Source organism: Cyprinus carpio, chromosome B8, assembly GCF_018340385.1.
Source record: "Cyprinus carpio isolate SPL01 chromosome B8, ASM1834038v1, whole genome shotgun sequence".
Classification (NCBI taxonomy): Eukaryota; Metazoa; Chordata; class Actinopteri; order Cypriniformes; family Cyprinidae; genus Cyprinus; species Cyprinus carpio.
In genome coordinates this window covers 17,764,043-17,787,426 of record NC_056604.1, presented here as the reverse complement: position 1 = coordinate 17,787,426, position 23,384 = coordinate 17,764,043, and the positions used below count along the sequence as shown (strand labels likewise).

At 36.3% G+C, this 23,384-nt stretch overlaps 1 protein-coding gene, 1 long non-coding RNA gene and 1 pseudogene across 2 annotated transcripts; 1 reads left to right on the top strand and 2 right to left on the bottom strand.

The window, feature by feature from the left end:
- Positions 1 to 731: 731 nt before the first annotated feature.
- On the top strand, positions 732 to 2,951 carry LOC109092107 (annotated as a pseudogene).
- Positions 2,952 to 5,186: 2,235 nt separating this feature from the next.
- Positions 5,187 to 10,378, bottom strand: LOC122138135 (uncharacterized protein KIAA1671-like). The gene is made up of 4 exons (XM_042729029.1): positions 10,308 to 10,378; positions 7,077 to 7,213; positions 6,863 to 6,952; positions 5,187 to 5,394 (listed from the first exon to the last, which is right to left on the bottom strand). Exons 1-3 carry the CDS (start codon positions 10,362 to 10,364, stop codon positions 6,871 to 6,873), a joined length of 276 nt encoding a protein of 91 aa, XP_042584963.1. The 5' UTR covers positions 10,365 to 10,378; the 3' UTR covers positions 5,187 to 5,394; positions 6,863 to 6,870.
- Positions 10,374 to 12,245, bottom strand: LOC122134227. Its single transcript, XR_006155343.1, has 3 exons — positions 12,145 to 12,245; positions 10,619 to 10,787; positions 10,374 to 10,448 (listed from the first exon to the last, which is right to left on the bottom strand). It is a non-coding gene; the product is annotated as an uncharacterized LOC122134227 (long non-coding RNA).
- Positions 12,246 to 23,384: the final 11,139 nt, after the last annotated feature.

The following is a 23,384-nucleotide window of genomic DNA, read 5'->3' as shown; positions in this document are numbered from 1 at the left end:
TACAATATGAAAAACTTTAAATATAGGTGGCGGTATATGTCTTTGACTTTAAAATCAAATGTTTGTAGTCATAAACCTGGAAAATAATTACCATTTTTGAGCCATGATATTCTCACATTTTATTTATTTTTCTTTTTTCTTTTTCTTTTACTTATTTATTTTATATATATATATATATATATATATATATATATATATATATATATATATATATATATATATATATATATTCGAGGTTTTAGATTTATTAGTAAAATAATGTCTGTGGAAAAAAATATCTTATACTGTATAATTTAACAGCTGTATTTTCAGTAATTTTTTATTTATTTTTTTGGTTTAGAAACATTTTTGTGTTTATCCTGTACAACAGTTTATAAGTGATGCAATGTCTTTGATAACAGCAAGGTGACCCTCCAAGCCAGCATGTTCCTCAAAAAATACATCATTGATGAAAAACATAATATTGATTATGATTGTGAAACACATTTAGTGACAAACTAAGATGTTCTGAAATCTCACAGGATTCAGAGTTATTGTGAACATTAAAGATGCATCAGCCTCTCTCTTTCAGTTAAAAACATAATGTTGATTATGATCTTGTCTCTTTGTGTTGTTCTATTGTTGTTGGTTGTGCTGGTCTTTTGGTATAATTGTGGTGTGTCTGGGATATGAATGAAAGCTTGTGTGGGCGAAATGTGGGGTATCAAAAGAAAAGGGAGGGTAGGAAAGCCAGGGTGAGGATGTTTGGCTGGTACTTCTTCAGCCCTCCCAGTGCCAGCTGGTCAGCCTATTAGGACCTGACTATGAGAAACATGTTTTGGCAGTGTTTCCGCCCCTGAGCTTGAGGTATATATTAAGCTGCTGATGCCACCCCACAGTGACTGGCACACCCCGGAGCTGGTAAGATACGCATATTATTGCTTTATTATTATTATAGTTTGTGTTCTTTTCATTTTCAGATATTTTAGCTACTTAATTGTGAAATATAACAACTCAACCTTGTCAGTCATGCACTCTTATGCTTTTGCGATATTTAAATATCTACACAATTGACACTAATAATTATTGTTTGCTTCCTATTTTATTACTAATGTTATCTCCGAACAAAGCTCATCACACCCATATTGGTTCACTATGGCAACTGATCACCAGAACCCTGCAACCAAGCAAAAACAACCAGTTGCCAGCAACTTCAAGGTACAAACACGTTCCCAGAGTATGTGTGGTGTGAATAGCTCTTATCAGTTATTTTTGTTTATTTTCCTTTTTATTTTGTTTATCTTCCTTTTTATTCATAGTTGGTCATTTTGGTTCATGGTTGCGTCATAGGCCGCTGTCATGAGCTGACTGAGCCCTGTAACAACATCCAGGAGGCGGACGTGGCGAAAGTGGGCTCAATACTGGTGCTGTGTGGGCCGTGAGTTTGTGTGTGAGAGAAAATAGCACGTTTGCGGGGGTTATATTGCGTTACATTCAATAAATAAGAAGTTAATATTGAATAATGTACATTTCAAACATAAATTGTTTAATTTGTACGGATATTTTTTTCCTCTGCCAAGGATAACAATTCTAAAAGAAGCGACGACAGCTTAAGGCTTTGCTTGTTGTCAAGCAACACAATTATAATGCATAATTGTGACTGTAAAATATATATATTTTAGGTATGGGAGTATATATTTTATTATCCAATTTGATTATTACACAGATCTGGCAACCCTGTTTCAGACACACTGAAACAACTCCATACCACTCACATACTCTTTTCTGGAAATCTGTCAACCCAGACAAGTGGACTGATACAAACAGTGAAATGTATCAGTTCTGCTGGACTGTTATGTCAGTTTTCTTGGTCTTATCAGATTGGAGAACTGTTATGTAAAGGAAAGTGAATGAGCAAGAAAGTAAAGACTTATACATCTTTTGTTCCAGGTGGGTGGGATATGAGCAGCCCGGCTGTAAGGGGGAACAGTATGTGTTTGAGAAGGGTGAGTATCCTCGCTGGGACGCCTGGACCAACAGCAGACGCAGTGACTGCATCGTCGCCTTCCGCCCCATCAAAGTGGTAACTAACAGCTATCTCCAGGATTATAAAATTGTCTAATATATACAGTACCAGTCAAAAGTTGGGATTCATACTTAATTATGACTATTTTACATATATGAAAATAATAGTATTGTCATAATCAAACTATAAAATTGAATTATGGAAATTATATAGTGACAAAGGAAAACTAATAATTTAGCTTCCCCAATGTCCTCTGGACATTCTCTCAACCAGCATATCATAAAACTTTTGAGTCAGGTGTGTCCAAATGTGTATATTAATGAATATTTCCCAATGAGGGGCTCTTAATATTCTGTTCTGCACTTCCTATGTCCTTGCAGGACAGCCAGGAACACAAGATCGTACTCTATGAGAACCCAAGCTTCGCTGGGAAGAAGATTGAGATCACAGATGATGATGTTCCCAGCTTCCACGCTCATGGATACCATGAGAAAGTCTCTTCAGTTCGTGTGCAGAGTGGCACGTGAGTAAAACGCTGACACGAGTATAGTGAACTCACATTTAAGACCATTTCTGACACTTTTCAGGCTAACCTTTAAATGTTCTCCTGCATAGTAATTGTTTTAGCTCATTTCTTGTTGTTATCTTGGTTCCAGCTGGGTGGCCTATCATTACCCAGGATATAGAGGCTACCAGTACTTGTTTGAGAAAGGAGAATTTAAGGATTGTGCTGAGTTTGGGGCCGTGCTGCCTCAGATCCAGTCCGTGAGGCGCATCCGTGACATGCAAGTATCACCCAAGAGGGGCCTTCCAACCCTCCACCTGAGTTCCCAGCACTTCTCCTCAAACCCTAAAGATTTCCTTACTCTTCACCTCTGAATGCTTATCTTTGACTCTTTCAGTTGCGTCAGTGATTCTGTTTGCTACTGCTGAGAAATAAATAAGTGATTTTTGCGTTACGAATGTTTCTGAGCTGCTTTTATTTGGGCATTCACTGTTTTTTATAAGTAAATTGGACTTTTTTGAAATCTATAGCTGATTGAGGTCTTTTTAATTGCTCCATGATGTTAAAATATTACATTCAGTGTATTACATTTGAAACTGACATCTTAACCTGCCTCATATCAAAGATTCAAGATTATTCACAATTCAAAACACGTTCATATTTTTTAGCTAGGAAATCCCATTGAGATCAATAATCTTTTTTGAAAGTCTCTTTACTCATGTCTCATTGAAGACCATTTATTTGATCAAAAATATAGTAAAACCAGTAACTTGTGAAATTATTACAATTGAAAATAGTTTTCTATAATAATATATTTGAAAATATCATTTATTCCTGTGAGGGTAAAGCTGAATTCTTCGCAGCCATTGCACCATTCTTCAGTGTCACATGATCCTTACTGAACCCCTGCTGAATAAAAGTTTCTGACCCTCAACCTCTGAACAGTAAAATACATTTCAAAATGTATGTCCATAATAAATTAGCAGAGTTTGCATGTCTTGGTGTATTTGGAATATTCTGATTATATGTTTAATGGGAATATTCCAATAGCTGTGAACCATGTTAATGTCTTTTCAGAATGAGCTTTAATCAGAATTTGGACTATTATGTGCACATTAACACAGAGTTTTCTGGCAAAGATGGTGTTAATGGATGAGCTCTTCCCAGTGGCTTTATAGCCTTGGAAAAAAAAAAAAAATCTTCTTAAAAGCTCTGAAAAACACACTTTTTTTTACAAGAATTAAAATAAATTTTTAGTCAATTTTATTATGAATTTACAGTATTGGACACTGGCATTACAACAGTGCAATAAACATATTTACAGTCAAATTTAAAATAAAAAGGACAAATTACCCTTAAACAGACTATAACAACTATAGGCAGACAATGAAAAAAAGCTGATAATAGAAAAAATAAAAAAAAAACAACAACAACACCTATAGGACACATTACTCACATACCATCAGCATACCAACATCACAACATTGACATCACGTGTGAAGACACATGCGTAACAAACGTGACTACTGGTCAGAACCGCTGTTCATTAACAGGTGAAAAGTGCTTGTTAGGTGGGAGTGGCACAACGGCCCAGCGTTTTTTAAAACACGGTAACAACAAGTGTGCAATGTAATGTGAAAAATCAATGTTTACAGTACTTCGACGTTTCAAATTTCCCATAGCAAACTAGTAAACAAACAAAAAAAAAGAATTCATGATGTATGTAACCAAGAGTGAGGGACACAAATGAAACTTTTCTCTTCTGTATTAATTCATTATCTTATAAGGGAAGAAAAACAGATTTTTATGCTCATTGTGCAATTTCCCATCAACATTTTTAGCCCATTGTTTAAGCAAGTAAAGTATTGGGATAAAAAGAAGAGCGTAAAGTGGAATGACTGATTGTACATGCGCAATTTTTCCAATCATGATATTATTATGGATTCAAACATGATGGAGATATGATGGAATGGTGAAAAGCTAGACAAACTGAGGCAGCACACAGAGCTTTGCATGTCTGAATGTCTCAAATCTGAACAACAACAACAAAAAAAAGAAATTAGTTATTAAGAGTGAAGACGTGAAAACAAATGATGAACTAAATTCATTCAGTGGCGCATCCAAACAGGTTCCCACACGCACATCAAAAACACACATACAGGACCGCTGTTCTGTAAATGAATGTTTTTAACTCCATTTTTGATCATTAAAAATTAACCATTTCCTTTCAAACTAACATTCATACAAATATAACATTCTGTGTTTTACATTTCATCATAACTAAATACACTTTCTATACAGACAGCTCAGCTTTGATTTGTCGACTATTAAAGTTTAGAAATAAAATTGTGATCGTCTATGGAAATGCATGTGCAACTGATAACTAAAACCATCAACTGAAAAGAAAAAAAAAATTAGAATATGACAAAAAAAAAAAAAAAAAAAAAATAGCATGAAAACTGTACTAATATGAACATACAAGGGTAAAAATAAACCAACATCATACTCCAGTTATATGAAGCACTTCAGGTTACTCGTAGGTGCATGTGGTCCCACAGTTCTGCTATAAGGTGTTATCTCGCTCACTAGTGGCTCTATGCAAATTTTATTGTATGGAGTGGAGGTGAGGTGAAGATTGACTTGGCATAGATTGGATTGAAATTCACTTAAAGATCTCTGCTTTGCCCTTTAAGTCAGTCAGAAATCTTTTAGAAAGGCACCATGCACATGTACATGACTCAGGCTGAAGAGGAAGGCTTGAAAAACCAACGAAACAGAAAGATGTTGTAGTCAGCAGCAGCAGCAGACTTCCCGTCAACTCCAGGTCAAAGGTTAAGGCTTCTGTCACAAGTTACAGCTACAGATACTGCAGTTATAAGGCATCCTGAAATGATGGGGAAAACACACGGGACATGTGGTTTGTGTTAGAGGACACCGAAAGTAAGAGACTCTGTAATAATTAACAATAAGTAACAATACAAGTTACAATTTTCCTCCAATACAAGTAGTACAACTTCATTATGTCTTACTGATTTTTAATACAAACACAAAAAATTATGCTTTACTAGCCTGACAATATGTCATGTAAATGCCTTACTCTATGCATTTTTAATGGGTCAAAAAGGTCATGAATTGTTTAAACAAACTTGGTAATCATGCATAAATTTCCTTGATTTGTTTTTTTGTGTTCTGGTGGCTTATTTAATGACAATTCACAGAAAACGCAAGTCATATGATTGGCTTTTGTAGTTCTAGGAACTAGCCAGCATGATGTTTCCTAGAGAACCGATTTCTCCCTCGGGCCGTTTTCCTGTTGCATTCTCACTGGCAGTAGGAACTCTGAAGCAGCCGATGGTGACATCTGGTTACACTTTATTTTAAAGTGTCCTTGTCACAGTGTAATTAAACATTTAAGTACTGAGTAATATTAATTAACTATATGAACTTACTATATGGTTAGGGTTAGGATTAGGGGTTGTGTGCATGTAATTATGCATATTTTATTGTTATTATAATAGTAAAGTACATGTAACGTGTAACAAGGACACCTTCGAATAAAGTGTTACCCGACATCTTTATTCACAACTGGTGAATGGAGGACGCCGTGATCGGAGCTGTTTCTGTTGTGTGTCATGGGTTTCGTGATTACAGAGATGGAATGTGAACGCACGATTTATGCAATTGATAAAAAGCATGAAAATCTGACTAAATATCCTATGACAACTTGCAATGTAACATATCATGGAGGCTGAGAAAAGAACACAATGCTCCAGACAACAGGAAGCTAACGTGTGCGATTAGCGCTGCAGCATGGAGTTACTATTTTTACATGGCTTTTTAAAAATGACTACTCTGAAGTAGGAGCTAAATTAGTTCCCCCAAACGGAGTTCCTAGAACTAAATACATTTAGTGGAAACTTCCACCAATAGTTCTAGGAACTATGAAAAGGTTCCTCCGTTGCGAAAGCCCCTATAGGTTTAAAACAACATAAGGGTGTCCTTTTTTGACTGAACTATTCTAAATGAATGTATTGTATCCTAATAATCATGCCAATAATTTAAGTGGAATCATTTTTTAGCTAGGCATGTAGGGAATCATTTGTATTACTCTACTTTAACATTAAATGTTGCTGTCAAAATATTCAAAGCCCTTAAAGGAATTTTATTTGATCTATTGCTTGCAATTAAAAAAAAAAAGAAAAGAAAAGAAAAGAAAAATGTAACATTTTTTAATAAAGTGTCAATTTGTTTTTGCTATGGTATCAAAAATGGGTTTAAAAAAAAACAACTACAGAAATTGTGACTAGCCTAGTTATAATGTAATTGCACATACAGATAGATAGACCATTTACCTGCTTGTTCAGGCTGTACTGTCGTTTTCATACTGACTCAAACGTTTTTTAGTCTTTAGTTCTTTCAGCCACTGAGGTGAGGACTCTTCTCTGTGAGGGGGATGAAGAGAGAAAATACTGATCAAAAAAAACATGCCACACCATGATAGTCAGTACTGCCAAACAAGAGACGATTCTGAGACTTCCTGATGTCTATTGAGCTAAAAGCACTCACCCATTCTCTTTGCCGCCAGCAGGAGGCAGCACACGGGCGGCTCTAGGCAAGAATGGAGATTTGGGTGAGCGTGAGAGCTGAGAGGGTGAAGGGCCGTCTGTCTGATTGTCCGACTCTCCTCTCTTCTTTAGCTGATTCTGAAATGAATGACCGAATCTCACGTCAAACAAGCTCCAAACAAATTCATACAATTCTAGCCTGTAAGACCTAAAACAAACATTGTCAGGAAGGTGTTTAATCACCAAGATTTATATATTTTTCTTATAAAAAGTTATGAACTGCAGCCATGTATATCATATTTGATATGCAAATTTCAGTCTTCAACATGATCAAAACTTCACTGAATTTTCTACATTCCTTATGTCGTCTGATTTGACAGTTCATACTGTTTTAGTAAGTAAAAATAATAAATATAACCTTCAGGTCATAGTATTCACCTTTTTGCTGTGAAATCTCTACTGATTTTTATAAAGTAAATGAAAGAATAAATGTTAAATTGTTAGTAAAATCTCAAGACTAAAGCAATTTTGGTTTATTTGACATTATTTTGTATTTTTTATAAAAAAAATATTCATGGTAAAATGAGAGTATCAAATATAATATTTTTTTTAAATAGAAATCTTTTGTGACAATATACACTACCATTCAAACGTTTTGGGTCAGTACATTTTTTTCTTCTTTTTTTTTTTAAGAAATGAATACTATTATTCAGCAAGGATGTGTTAAATGAATACAAAGTGATAATAAAGACTTTAATTGTTTAATTGATTTCTATTATGAACAAATGCTGTTCTTTTTAACTTATTATTCATCAAAAAATCCTGAAAGAAAGTATCACAGATTCCAAAACATTAAGCAGCGCAACTGTTTCCAACATTGATAATAAATCAACAAATTAGAATGATTTCTGAAGGATCATGATGCTGATAATGATGCTGAAAATTCAGCTTATAATTCTATTTTAAAGTATATTAAAATAGAAAAGTAGTATTTTAATTTGTAATAATATTTCACAATATTTCTGTTTTTTTTTCTGTATTTTTAATCAAATAAATGCAGCCTTAATGAGCAGAATAAACTTCTTTAAAAACAATAAAAATCTTACTGATCCCAAACTTTTAAACAGTAGTGTATGTCATGCTATGGTGGAATGAAATGCACGAGGAAGATGATGACCAATGAAAAAAGTCTTTAATTATTCCACAAGAGGGTAATTCCAAAACAGACAGGCAGAAAACACACGTATGGACTTCGTATACCGGACGACAAATAGTGAACTGAACACAACTTAAATAGGAGGGCTGATGAGGGTAATTAATGACACACACCTGAACCAAATGACAATCAGACATGAGGGAAAACTAGGTCACACAGAACACATGGGGGGATCAAAACACAACAAAAAGTCCAAGGGTGTGACAGTATATACAGGTCCTTCTCAAAAAATTTGCATATTGTGATAAAAGTTCATTATTTTCCATAATGTAATGATAAAAATTAAACTTTCATATATTTTAGATTCATTGCACACCAACTGAAATATTTCAGGTCTTTTATTGTTTTAATACTGATGATTTTGGCATACAGCTCATGAAAACCCAAAATTCCTATCTCAAAAAATTAGCATATTTCATTCCGACCAATAAAAGAAAAGTGGTTTTAGTACAAAAAAAGTCAACCTTCAAATAATTATGTTCAGTTATGCACTCAATACTTGGTCGGAATCCTTATTGCAGAAATGACTGCTTCAATGCGGCGTGGCATGGAGGCAATCAGGGGGGCCTGTGGCACTGCTGAGGTGTTATGGAGGCCCAGGATGCTTCGATAGCGGCCTTAAGCTCATCCAGAGTGTTGGGTCTTGCGTCTCTCAACTTTCTCTTCACAATATCCCACAGATTCTCTATGGGGTTCAGGTCAGGAGAGTTGGCAGGCCAATTGAGCACAGTAATACCATGGTCAGTAAACCATTTACCAGTGGTTTTGGCACTGTGAGCAGGTGCCAGGTCGTGCTGAAAAACGAAATCTTCATCTCCATAAAGCTTTTCAGCAGATGGCTGATAGCTAGCTGCATTGACCCTGCCCTTGATAAAACACAGTGGACCAACACCAGCAGCTGACACGGCACCCCCAGACCATCACTGACTGTGGGTACTTGACACTGGAACTTCAGGCATTTTGGCATTTTCCTTCTCCCCAGTCTTCCTCCAGACTCTGGCACCTTGATTTCCGAATGACATGCAAAATTTTGCTTTCATCCGAAAAAAATACTTTTGGACCCTGAGCAACAGTCCAGTGCTGCTTCTCTGTAGCCCAGGTCAGGCGGTTCTGCCGCTGTTTCTGGTTCAAAAGCACACGCCCGTGCACGGTGGCTCTGGATGTTTCTACTCCAGACTCAGTCCACTGCTTCCGCAGGTCCCCCAAGGTCTGGAATCGGTCCTTCTCCACACAATCTTCCTCAGGGTCCGGTCACCTCTTCTCGTTGTGCAGCAGTTTTTTTTGCCACACTTTTTCCTTCCCACAGACTTCCCACTGAGGTGCCTTGATACAGCACTCTGGGAACAGCCTATTCGTTCAGAAATTTCTTTCTGTGTCTTACCCTCTCGCTTGAGGGTGTCAATGATGGCCTTCTGGACAGCAGTCAGGTCGGCAGTCTTACCCATGATTGTGGTTTTGAGTAATGAACCAGGCTGGGAGTTTTTTAAAAGCCTCAGGAATCTTTTGCAGGTGTTTAGAGTTAATTAGTTGATTCAGATGATTAGGTTAATAGCTCGTTTAGAGAACCTTTTCATGATATGCTAATTTTTTGAGATAGGAATTTTGGGTTTTCATGAGCTGTATGCCAAAATCATCAGTATTAAAACAATAAAAGACCTGAAATATTTCAGTTGGTGTGCAATGAATCTAAAATATATGAAAGTTTAATTTTTATCATTACATTATGGAAAATAATGAACTTTTTCACAATATGCTAATTTTTTGAGAAGGACCTGTATATATATACCTCCTCATTTTAAAACACCACCGCATGCCACAGACGTATATATATACACACATTTGTCTGTTATATTGTATATCACTGATTAACATTACAAGCTTTCAGATTTTGTCTAAAGTTTCAATAAACGGTTACATTTCCAAAAATGAGATTTTCCAGACTTTTATTTAATTTGTCAGGCTTTACAAGGTTATGGAAATGGAAACAGGTGGAAAAAATCCCCAAAAACCCCTCACCTTGAGAGCAGATGGGTCCATGCCAGGGAAGAGCGCCACTCTCTGAGGCTGAGACATGGAGGAAGTACGGGATTCAGATTCCCTTGGCCTGCTCCTCAGAGTCTGACTCCTCACCCTGCTTAGAAGAGCCTGTCTTCTCCTCTACATACAGAGAGAAAGACTGGCGTAAATGCAGAGGACTAGATTTTATTGACGCGACGGTACAAAGACAATTATGATCCAAAGAGGACTTGCAACATACAAAAACCCAACATCTTGGGATGAGCTGTGCATGGTACACATGCGCCTCACTGCAAAGATGTGCATAATACCTGTTGAGTCCTTGTAGCGCCATTCATCATCTGCTCCAGTTCCCTCGGGTACTTGTGATAAGAGGGCACTGTGACGGTTGGCTCGAGAGGGCGGGGCTCTGCGAGTGCTCTTCTTGTTTAAACTGACCCTGGCGCGTAGTGCACTAGAGTCTAACAGTGTTGTGGGGGTCTACAAAGAAAGCGACATGTCAAACAAATGCCATGTACAGTTTTGTGTTTGCATTCAAATTTATAGAGATCGTTCTCAAAAAAATGAAAACGTGTCATCATTCACTTGCCTTCATGTCATTCCAAACCTATATGACTAAATTTTTCTATAAAAACACCAAAGATAATTTAAAGAATGTTGGTAATCAAACCCATTTTAGTTCCTATTGACTTTCATTGTGTTTCTTTTCCATATAATGGAAGTCAATGGGAACTGAAATTGTTTTGGTTACCAACATTCTTCAAAATATGTTATTTTATGCTGCACAGGGAAAAAGTCAAACAGGTTTGAAACGACATGATGGTGAGTTAATGATGACAGAATTTCCAGATTTTGCATCAACTGTCCTTTCAGTGAGACGTGAGAGATTTCTGTCAACCCACTTTAAGTCCATTCCACCAAAACTTTGACACTTCAAAAAGTTCATAGACACTGTAAAAGTAATCCATATGAATTAAAGAGATACTCCACCCCAAAATGAAATTTTGTCATTAATCACTTACCCCCACGTCGTTCCAAACCCCGTTAAAGCTTTGTTTTGTCTTCGGAAACACAATTAAGATATTTACACAATTTAAGATATTTTGGATGAAAACCGGGAGGCTAGTGACTGTTCTCAGTAAGTTACACTGTCAAAGTCCATAAAAGTATGAAAAGCATCGTCAGAATAGTCCGTCTGCCATCAGTGATTCAACCGTAACGCTATGAAGTGACAAGAATACTTTTTGTACACGAAGAAAACAAAAAATGATGACTTTATTCATCAATTTGTCTCCTCTGTGTCACTCCACATCAGCGTTAGTGGCATTTTTTTTGGCGAATCGAGCTGTAACGCAGGTAGCGTACACTCTTCTGTGTCAGCCGCGACACAGGATGCGCTGTTTTCTTTCAAATCAAGGAGTAAATATACGTAGAAAACGTTATCCTTGTGGCGATACCGAAGAGCGCACGCTGCCTGCGTACAGCTCAGATTCACCAAAATGGCACTATGCTGATGTGGAGTGACACAGAGGAGATGATGAACAAAGCTTTTACGGGTTTGGAACGACATGGGAGTAAGTGATTAATGACAAAATTTTCATTTTGGGGTGGAGTATCTCTTTAAGTGGTGTAATCAATGATAAAAGTCTAAATTCAATCTGTTCATTTCTGTCATGGACTTTGACACAAACCTCTTACATTCATTAAAACTATCTTAATTTTGTTTTGAAGATGAATGAAAGTCTTATGGGTTTGGAACAGTATGAGGGTGATTAAATAATGACAATTTTTTCATTTTTAGGTAAACTATCCCTATGGTTTAAGGGTGAAGACTGACCTCTGGGAATGGGAGCTCTGTCTGCTTTTGAGGAGACGTGGTCAAGCCATCTGGTGTGTCAAAGAGATGGGGCTGTCCGGCCGTGTGGGTGGGGTGGGCTTCCGTGGAGATGGGGTGAGGTTTGTATCAGATGAAGGTGTAGCTGGAGTGAGGCTGGGGAGTAGAAAAGAAATATTTGAGCACACTTAAATGTTGTCTGTATTTGTGGCAGAAAATGTAGAAAGAAAGCCAAAAACATGACAGTAAAACTAGGTTGCTATGAGGTTCAAACTGAGCTTTTTTATCACACCTCACCAATGTATGGCCAGTGAACTGTAAATAAAATTAAGTAGCTAGATTTATGCATAAATATATTAAATGTATAAATACTACAGTGTACATATTCATGTAACTATTAAGATTTCTGATTATTTATTCATTATCATATTTTTCCTTACATATTTAAATTGTCACTTGTAACACAAGATGAACAAGAAACAGCAGCTCAAAAACGTAGACAATGTCCATATTTGTTCCCAGTTGAAATGAACACTAGAGGCAACATCTTTTTGCACAACTTTTCAGCACAACTTTTATTCCTTTTCACACAAAGGCTGCATCAACAAATGGGTTATTTATATCACTTTTGCAGTTTTTAACACTATTGGGTAAGTTTAGGTTTGGGTTTGGTGTAGGGGATATTTTCCATCACAATAGATCATTACCTTTTAGTGACACTTCCCGGATATTTGAATACTGAACAGCCACAATACGTACCTCAAGCAGCTTAATAAAAATGCAGCAATACGTGCCTGTACCAACGTAATACAAACATGCGACGATCACATATTGAAAGTGTGTTTTAGTGCCACTCTGTGGACATTTCCATTTGAAACTGCCGTGAAACGTGCAGTAAGGTATGTAACTACAGTGCTGCAGGAATGTATATAGAGGGACATATTTTCATGAGCTTGGGTTGCAGACTTCTGTCTGGCAATGTATGCTAGACTTAAACTTACAATACGATCCTTACAATCAACTATGCATTCAATCTTCCTCCTATAGAACTAAGTTCCCACCCTACATTTTTTTTTCTTTTTCAATAATCCATTATACTCGGATTGTATGGCAAAATATGGAATAAAAGATCTGTCACTACTTCTGTTACATCACCACTTTAACAGCAGATGGTTAGTAGCCCATTGATTTTAATTTGATTTTGCACACGTCATTTTATGCCTACATGAGTGCTGGTTTCATATAATTGAATTTAAACCATGTATAATTTGGCAGTTCCTAATAAAGTTACCGGCCAACTGTGAGTACTGAGCGGCTACATCAACATCCCTGTTAAAAGACAACACATATCCACCCATCCAAAGATCATTTGAGGGGCACAGATACAACCCATCCAACCCAAATGATTAACATACTGTATATCAGCTCTCATTTCATCTGAATCCCTTGCATTTAGTCACTGCTGCAACCAAACCTCTCTGACAAGCCCAGTCTGATCTATAATGAAGATGCATCTGCCTGCCTTTGTGTCTGTCCATGAGGTCATTATAGCTCTGTTATAGATGACCCACTCAAAAGAGTGCAATTGATCCTGGTATTGAGTTACAAACAGTGACTGCGGATAATTTGGAGTCATTCATGTACAGTGTATATGTTAGTTTGAGGACATAGACAGTTGTTTGATGATTTTATATGGTTTTTGGGAGGCATGTGTTTACCTGTCATCTGTGCGAAGTCCTGTCTCCCATGTGCCGTACTGGCTGTCGGTCTCCTGCACCAGATTGTCTGTGTCTTTATTCTCCTCCGTTCCTCTACCATACTGCTTTTACCAGCTCCTGTAGAGAGAACAAAGAAAAATAAAAAAACAAAGCTACTAAATTAATATAATTTCACACAGGGATGTCTTTTTTTTTTTGAGGGGAGTAACAGTTGCTGATGGGTTGACGAGACAGGAAATTACCAAAGAAAAAAATAAACAACTTAAATTTCATTCAACTGTTTGTGTTTAGTATCCATGGAGACCTGTGTTCAAATCCTGAAATAACACAGCACCTTTCAAAGTTTGGGGGTCAGTAAGATTTTTTTTTTCTTCTTAAAGAAGCCTCTTATGCTTATGTCAAGATCAAAAATACAGTAAAACAGTAATATTATGATTTAATATTTTACTGTTTTCTATTTTTATGCATTTTATTATCAGTTTTATTCCTGTGATGACAAAGCTGAATTTTCAGCATCATGATTCCAGTCTTCAATGTCACATGATACTTAAGAAATCATTCTAATATAATGCTGAAGAAACTGTTTTTATTACAACCAATGCTGAAAATGTTGTGCTGCATTTTTGTGGAAACCTTGATAAATTATTTCCAGATTATTTAGAGAGAGAGAGAGAGAGAGAATGTACAAGTACATTTTCTTAAAAAAAATAAAATAAATAAAATAAAATCTTATTAACTCCAAACTTTTGAAGTGTATTTGAAGGTAGCTGTGCGGAGATGATTAGTATGGAATATAATAGAAGATAGGGCTGCACGGTTATGACAAAAATCACAATTGTTTGATGGAACTGCATGCCGGATTTTTATATGAAAATAAACAAGCTGAAATCACTCTAACTGAAAACCTTTTAGTACTTTTCTGTAGTATTAAGCCTCAAATGTCAACTATACTTAGGATTGGTTTCTTTAAATAAATAAAAAATAAAAAAATTTAATGGTATTATAAATGTAATACTAAAACTAAAATTAAATTAATAAGAAAAAGCCTTTAGATAACATGTAGAAAGAAAAAAAAAAAAAGGCATCTTAAGCACACCGAATAACATAAGTGGACTTATGTGGCACCCATAATTGTAATCGCGATTAGAAATTCGATTAATTGTGCAGCCCTAGTAGTATATAAAACAAACTGTTTAATATCAAGCCGTTTTGTTTATATAAGCCAAAAATACCGGAAGTGAACTTGACAGTCAGTGATCATCATGGGTTTTTCTGAATGGGCATGATGCTACCTGTGGAAAGGCATGAATGAAGAGGAGAGAGGGAGTTTAATCACCCTGCAGCACTCTAAACAGCCACCAGGTGAAGCTAAATCTCACACTGAACAACCCAGTCACAAAACCCCGCCACTCCCTTTAGGGGTGACATCACAGCACCAGAGCTGGACATTAGCCAATCACTGAGTGAAAAGATGCAATCCACCCAGCGGGACATAAAATGTCTTGTGTGTATCACAGAACAGAACAACAGGACTATTAACCCTGATCACATTTCATCTACAAATCCTGTCAGCACCGCCGGTTTTCACCATCCTGTAACAAGAAACAACACATTAAAACTGGCATCCTGGTGTCATAACTGGGCAGCTGCTGCTATTTTCAGGCAGTAATGTAATATATGTAATATACAGCAAATAATTAGCAAATTTAACAAGAAGCAGAGTCACAAAAACTGTTAGTGTGACAGAGTGAAAATGAATGACTAGGAAAATGGGAACATAGGAACATACTGGTGAGACTCCAATGAAAGTACTGCAATGACCTCATAGACATCTACTGGTTGAACTGGTGAGCGCATCCCACTCAACCGTGACTCTTTTAACGAGGAGACTACAGAGGGTACAGTGTATCTAACACACACACACACACACACACACACATAGTCATCAGCTCCCTGATCACAACCAAAACTGTGTATGTGACTGTCAGGGGTTTGTGCCAATCAGAACTGAACTGAAAAACCCTTTGAGAAGTTCAAATCAATTCCTGAATATGAGGAATATGAATTTGAAGATTTGTATAATTCAAATAAAACGTTTTAAGGTAGTTTTTAATAATAAATTAAACCAAGAATTACCTTAATATTAGTCATTTTGTTTCATGTGCATACTTAAGTATATTATTAATATTAAGCTTTATTTTATTTTAGCTATATGTTTAGTCATTTTAGTACTTAAATGTATTTTATTTCACTTTATTGCAAAGACAACGTTTCTAATTGTCTTAATTTGTTTTTCCATCTACTGTTTTATTTACTTTAGCTTTATTTCAACAAAAAATAAATAGTTTTTAAACAGTTTTATTTAACAATAACAACACCCTAGTATGTAATGTTACTAGTTAGTAAACATTATTTTTAAAAGCATTAGATGATATTAACAATCAATGGGTAAATTGCTAATGCTACCTATAACAATTTGCATTTAATATTTGAATACAGACACAAATCACATAATCACACTGATTTAAATTAATCTTTTACAATAAGTTTAAATTGATTTCTACCTTTTATGGGCACTTTTACCTTTATAAATAATTTTTTTTTCTAAAAGCGTGCATTATCTTTTGAGTCAAATTCTTACATTTTTTTTATTTAGTGAATTAGAACAATAAGACCTTTGGGCTGTTACCAATAAAAATGAAATAAGTATCAACAAAATGAATCTTTGCAATGCAGAGAAAACACAGAAGCTGCATCTGAAGAGGCATTTAGATGCATTTACGCACTGTTTAATGCAGGACATGAATGCTTTAACCTGCAGTTACAAAAACATCAATAATGTTTTGATATATTAAACATAAACATTTAAAATTATTTAAATAATAAAAGATACTCTGAATGTGAAATTAAAACTGCCAGTAGGTGGCAGCAAGTCACTGGTAATAAGTGAGTCATTGGGATTGAACCGAATCATTTAAATGGTTGATTCATTCAGGAACTAAACACTCCCTGCAGATACCTCGAACAAGCAATCTGTTCTTGTTTGATTTGTTGTGGTGGACTTATGAAGTTTTTCTGATGTGTGACTTTCTTTGATTCACTGTAAATTCCTCTTTCTGCCAATTCGAATTCAACAACCTGTGAGGCATGGCCAAGTCATTTTATATTCACATTTGTTCATGACTAGAAAATGGAACTAGCTAAAAACAATGAGACAATTATTAAACACATAGTCAGAAGTGCAAAATTCAGAATTTAAGACGACGGGTATCGACCTGACCCTTAAGTCATTAGTATCCATGAGAGAGACTGTGTGTGTGTGTGTGTGTGTGTGTGTGTGTGTGTGTGTGTGTGTGTGTGTGTGTGTGTGTAAGTAACCGAATGAGAGGAAGAGTGTGTGTTGAGGCTGTTTGCATTAGAGAAAACAGCACAGGATGTCATTCATCAGCTCTGCCTTTCCTGTCAGGAAGAGTAACAGGCAACAGAGAGCAGTGAGAATCAGACCGGACAACATCAGAGCAGAGCTCCCACCTGACAAACAGCTCATCTCACACACACACACACACACACACACACACACACACACACACCACACACAACCACACATTTAGCTTTCTATACGAGGACATAAAATCATTTTTTTTTTTTTTATAATGCTAATTATAAATATTCAGAAATCAAACCCTAGCCTATATAAAATTTTAAGTGTCTTTTTTTTAATAAATAAAAGAAGTTAATTCCATTTGATCAATTTTGGTGTACATTTGGCTTCACTAAAATATTTTCTATTATATTATACTTCTATTATATGAGTATTTTATATTAACAATAGCCCGCCCTGGTCTGTAGATATCAGTACCAGCACTGGCTACTAAAAAAAAAAAAAAAAAAAAATTCAGTTGACCCCTAGTCAGAATCACATGCTGGGACAGACAAAAGAAACAGATGTCTGTGTGTACAGCTCAATAACAAGACATCACACTGATTCAGACAACTCTATGAAAGTAACTCCGAGAGTCAACAGAATATGAACCTCTAGTCTTACCAGAGTTACCTTAGTTGCCACCAAAATACCATTACTGCACTTACTGGTAATATAATAAAACTGTGGTAACTAATACCAAGTCACCACTATCATCAGATAAAGATTAAATGACAGAAAGGTTATACTTGCACTGTTTCAAGTTGATTTAATAAAAATTTCTGCAGCAATTTTGGTATTTTGACAAAGACTGTGCTGTATTTATCTATATCTATATCTATATCTATATATTGTTATTACTATTATTTTTTGTAAAAGTACCATACTAAGGAAATCAAATGGTTGCTTGTATGCAAGCTAATGCCAGAAACGGTATGACAAAGCTTCTCTTAATCATTGTGTTAAGTAAAAAAAAATAATAACTGAATAACTAATCCAAATCCAAATCACAGGGAGGAATTACACTTTTTACGCTGATCACTTGAGCAGAAAAGCCAAGTGGAATGTCTCAAACAGCTGGTGGCTGATTAACCTAAACTTTTAGCACGTATTTATTGCAGCGCTAATTCATTAGCAACGGCAACAAAGACAATGCATCAGTGTTGTGGAAATTCTCTATTTCAATAAAGGTATGAGACAAAGGTCTTTTGAAGATTTATTTTCTTGCAAGAAAGGTCAACAGTCATACAGATTGGCTACAGAGTGTGACAAATTTAGAGGCAACACCCCAACTCAACTCACAGACTGACTCACAGCCTGTAAGTACGTTTACATATTTAAAGAATTTGACACTGATGATTCAAACGCGAGTTTTGAGAAATGTAGAGTAGCACTTGTTGTTTCTCCGATCACAAATGCAGACATGGTTTTATGTTTATGTGGCGCGATGCAATGCAACTTGTAAAAAGACAGTATAAGTCATTATAATCCGTAATTATGACCCCAGTGGATGCAACAAATGGCTCATTTGTAATGGGTTTTATTGTTTTTGTCTTGTAGCGCAGGTGTTTTGACCAGGAGACGGCATGACAGTATGGTAAGGGGTGTAACATTTCCGTCACACGTTTGAGGCATTTGGCCAATCACAATGCACTGGATAGCTGGCCAATCAACACACCTTGCTTTTCAGCCCGAATGATGATGAGCTTCGTAAAAATCAATGCGTTTCAGAAAGACGGGGCACAAAGGAGAAACAATAATGTACAGTATGTGGAAAATAATGTGTTTTTTTAACCTTAAACCACAGTAAACACATTTCATTACAACAAATACACAAAATAATGCTCTTTTTAGCAGCATCATATGACCCGTTTGAGGTGCTTAACTGTCCTCCAGATGTTTCTAAGAAGCCAGGACATCTAAAAAAGCAACATTAAAATTTATTTCTAGTCTCACACTTTTCTTGCACTTAGATTTCCTGTTATGTCTCATCTATCTCATGACAAACTTAAGCACGTTAATTAGACATAATAAAGAAAGAACACTCCTTAGTAGAGTAAAGCAAATAAAACTACTAATAATATGAATAAAAAATACATTATCCTCCACAATCAGCAAAATGTCTGTGAACTTTTGCACATCTTTGCATATATCTGCCCTCAAATACACTGAAATGGGTGTGTTTGGTTATAAATCCTTTCATTCCTGGCTTATCCAAACAATTTGGATTTACTTATGGTAGGTAAATCTTTCAAGTCTCAAATAAAGCTCGCTAATAACAGCAATGCGCATCCAACAGACACACCTATGATCTACCTGCTCACCTTGGAAAGCGACTGATTTTCTGCGCCTGCCGACCACACATAAATAAACACACACACACACACACATGCGCGCTGAGAGGGAGTGGTACTCAGGACTAACATTAGTTGTAATGGCCTAAAGGACCACACTGACATCATAAGGGTGTAGGTCTAGATAGAACAATTTCTATTTTAAAGGGCAAGGTCCTGGATAAGAACACTCTTATCTGAACCTTACAGTGTGAAAATAACATATACACAGCAGCAGCAGAGAGAGAGAGAGTGAGAGCGAGAGAGAACTTAAAAACCTCTCACCATCTCACTTACACGAACAGGAAGCGGCCGGCGTCAGGGGAAGCAAAGAAACAAATGAACGGATGGAAAAGAAAAGATGAGAGGTAGAAAGAAAAGCATATAGTCCTCACTTTAACACCAACACACTGATGTTTGGACATTTATAGAGATGTGTTTGTGTTTCTATTTACACTTGTGAGAGTCTCATCTCCAAATCTGGATCTCCTATTTGTGTTTTCTCAGAGTCAACAAGAGCCTTTCTTCATTTCCAATAGTGCACGTACTGTACGTGTTTATTGGTGTGTGTGCACTTAGAGACTCATTTTCATCTCCTGGCATTATCATAAAACATTCCCACCAAAGGTGGGCTACATTTACCTTAGGAACAATCAAACATTAACCGCTGATATTACTGGGTTGTGAAGGAGCAGCGCAAGATACTTGGCAGACTGAATTTACATACATTAAATACAGCTGGAGAAAGACAAGGCTAATCTCTAGCCCTTGAGAATGAATGGCTGCTTTTTAAGTTGAGAAATAATATACACCATCAAAAAAGTACAAAATTTTGGGGTCTATACGACTTCTAAATATTTTTTGAAAGTAGTCTCATCCATCAAGGCTTTATTTATTTAATGCAGTAAAAAGAGTAATACTGTAAAATATATATTTTTTAAATAACTGCTTTATATTTTAGTATATTGTACATTATTTTATTCCTGTGATGGCAAAGCTGACTTTTCGGCATCATTACTACAGTGTTTAATGTCAGAAATCATTCTAATATGCTGATTTGCTGCTCAAGAAACATTTATCTCAATGTTGAAAATAGTCGTAATGCTTACTATTTTTGTGGAGAATTCTTCAATGAATACAAAGTTCAAAAGAGAAACATTTATTTAAAACAGAAACCTTTTATAACGATTATAAGTCTACTGTCACTTTTGATCAATTTACTGTGTCCTTGATAAATAAAAGTATTAATTTCTTACAATCTAACAGAACTAGAAACTTTAGAATGCTAGGGTATACTATATTTTGTATTGGTAGACACAGTATTAAAGAAAAGCAGTTTGGTCTCTAGTGTATAGTTTTAACATTTCAATCAGAATTTACTGGTGCTTTTGCTTCAAATAATATGCTTCAAGTGCAGAGGCATTGTTACAAAGTTCAAACTATTCCCGTCAAAATGTCCCATATCCCAGCTTGTCCATGTGTGATAATATATAAGTACTGCTGAAGGGGAAATAGAGCTCTCTGTCTGTGTATGTCACCGAGAGAGTGGTGACGGTCGAAGGACACAGGAAGCAGCCCATTATGGCTAGTTTATTCTGTTACAATGATTACCTGTTGTTGACTGTTTCCTGTGACACTGTAACCAAAGATCAATGTACAGTACAGCTCTTCCTTTTGTTCAATACTTCTGACACACAAGCACACAAATAGAGTCTGATTGATAGAGGAAAAACCCTTGGCTGACAGCAGAGTGAATGAGCATTATGAGATGTGACATAACTGAAACTCAGCTATCGGGGGGGATATAATGTAGCTGTAGGCTGAGAACCTGCCCACCAGCATTCCCTGATTTACTCAACCAAGTACAACACCGTTTTCATCTGGCTTATACTGTATATACTTAAATACCAACAGGCACTGACTTTGAGGCACAACTCTAACAACATCACAAATACTTGATCTTTTGGTGCAAAACTGAGTACATGCATGCAAATGTCTAAGAAGTGTATGCAAACTCTCCTTGCAATGTACTGGCAGGTTTCAGTATGCATGAAACAGTATCCTTGCAGACGATGTTTCCATTTTGTGTCAACTGTGCTGACCTAGCTTTCCAGAATGCCCTTCTGGGGTCACTGTATCTCTAAGCTTTTCTCATACCACTGCAAAGGTCAAGCAACCAACAAACACAAGCAAAGTAGGTGATGGAGAGGCACCGGGTACAAAAGAAAAGAAAAGTGTATGCAAAATATGGTTTTAAAAATTAGGCTCTAGATGTAAAAGTTAATCCAGATCGAATGACATACGAAGTCTCTAAATACATCTCCTATATAAATGCTGTAAGCCTAATGTTTCCTCGCCCTGTTCCTGGAGGCTCACCAACAGTACACATTGTGGATGTGTCCCTTATCCGACCCATCCATTTCAGGTCTTGCCCTGAACACGAATATGCCTACTTTCCATACTATATAGTAGGCGAACAGAGTATGTGATTTGAAAATTCATAGTATTCATAAAACAGTAGGTAAAAAAGTACCCGGTTGACCCTACTACCTTCCACTGAGATTCTTAAGTGAGCATTCAATAAACACTTTACTATGCCCATTAAGCCACAGGAAAGGGATGGGAATGTGAGTGAAGCAACTGACAGCACAAGTCCCCACGACTATGACAACTTGACAGATTTAGTACCTGGCAGTATAATAAATACTACAAACATTCATAATACATATAGAATATACTTTTTAAATGGTTATAAAGTTTGTTTCTCATCCACCTTAGAATATACTCAGACAATATGTGATTTTGGATGGACCACCACGGAAACCTCTACTAATAAGCTGGTGGAATCAGATTGAAATGAGTGTAAATCAGATGTGTTTAATCAGGAAGAGTTTTAAAATGTGTAGTGTTTGTGTGCTTCCAGGAACAGGGGATGGGAAACACTGTTACAGCCATCAAAATGCCTCCAAATTCACCGCTTTTAACAAAAATAAATGTGATAGTTTTGGTAATTGAATCTCTGAACATGTGTTATCGTATTGTTTTTTACTGTCCTATCTCATTTATAGACTTGCTGCCTCACTGCCTTATCAGGCAATGACTTTGCAGGTAGCGTTTTTACATGGAGGCACCTCATGAAACTAATTTTGGACAAGCTTCTGGGGCAGCGCAACGGTTTAATGATCTACAACAAAATAGAACGAGTTTTGGTGATAACTAAATGAATATTTAATTACTATAATACTGATTTCTCACTAGAAATAACATCAAAAGTGCAAAAAAGTTAGTCAGAAATATACATTTACACACAAACTGACCACCAAACGCAACTTTCAGACGCCATCTTTACTTTTTTGCTCAACCGTCACGGAATGGAACGCACAGGATTGTGGGATATCAAAGGCAGTGAAGGATACATCTATGCTGCCTTCAAAATTCGATCAGAAGAAGGTACCTGCGGAGACAGGAAGTTAAGCAGAATTTGGATTTGGACATGCCTTGATGCCTTCGTGCCTTGAAATGCTTCCTCCGAAGGCAGTATTTTAGAGCTTTCGGACACAGCCCTACTTTTCTGCAAACTTCAGTTCCAACCCTGCTCCAACACACCTGTTTGTAATTACATTCCTGATTATCTTAATTAGCTGGTTCATGTGTCACTGTTAATTAGAGTTGGAGCTAAACTGTGCATGAAGGCAGACCTCCAGAAATAGGATTGAGCAGCAATGCTATACAGGCTTCTTTAAAGCAGGAATAGACAAACTTTGGTCCTGA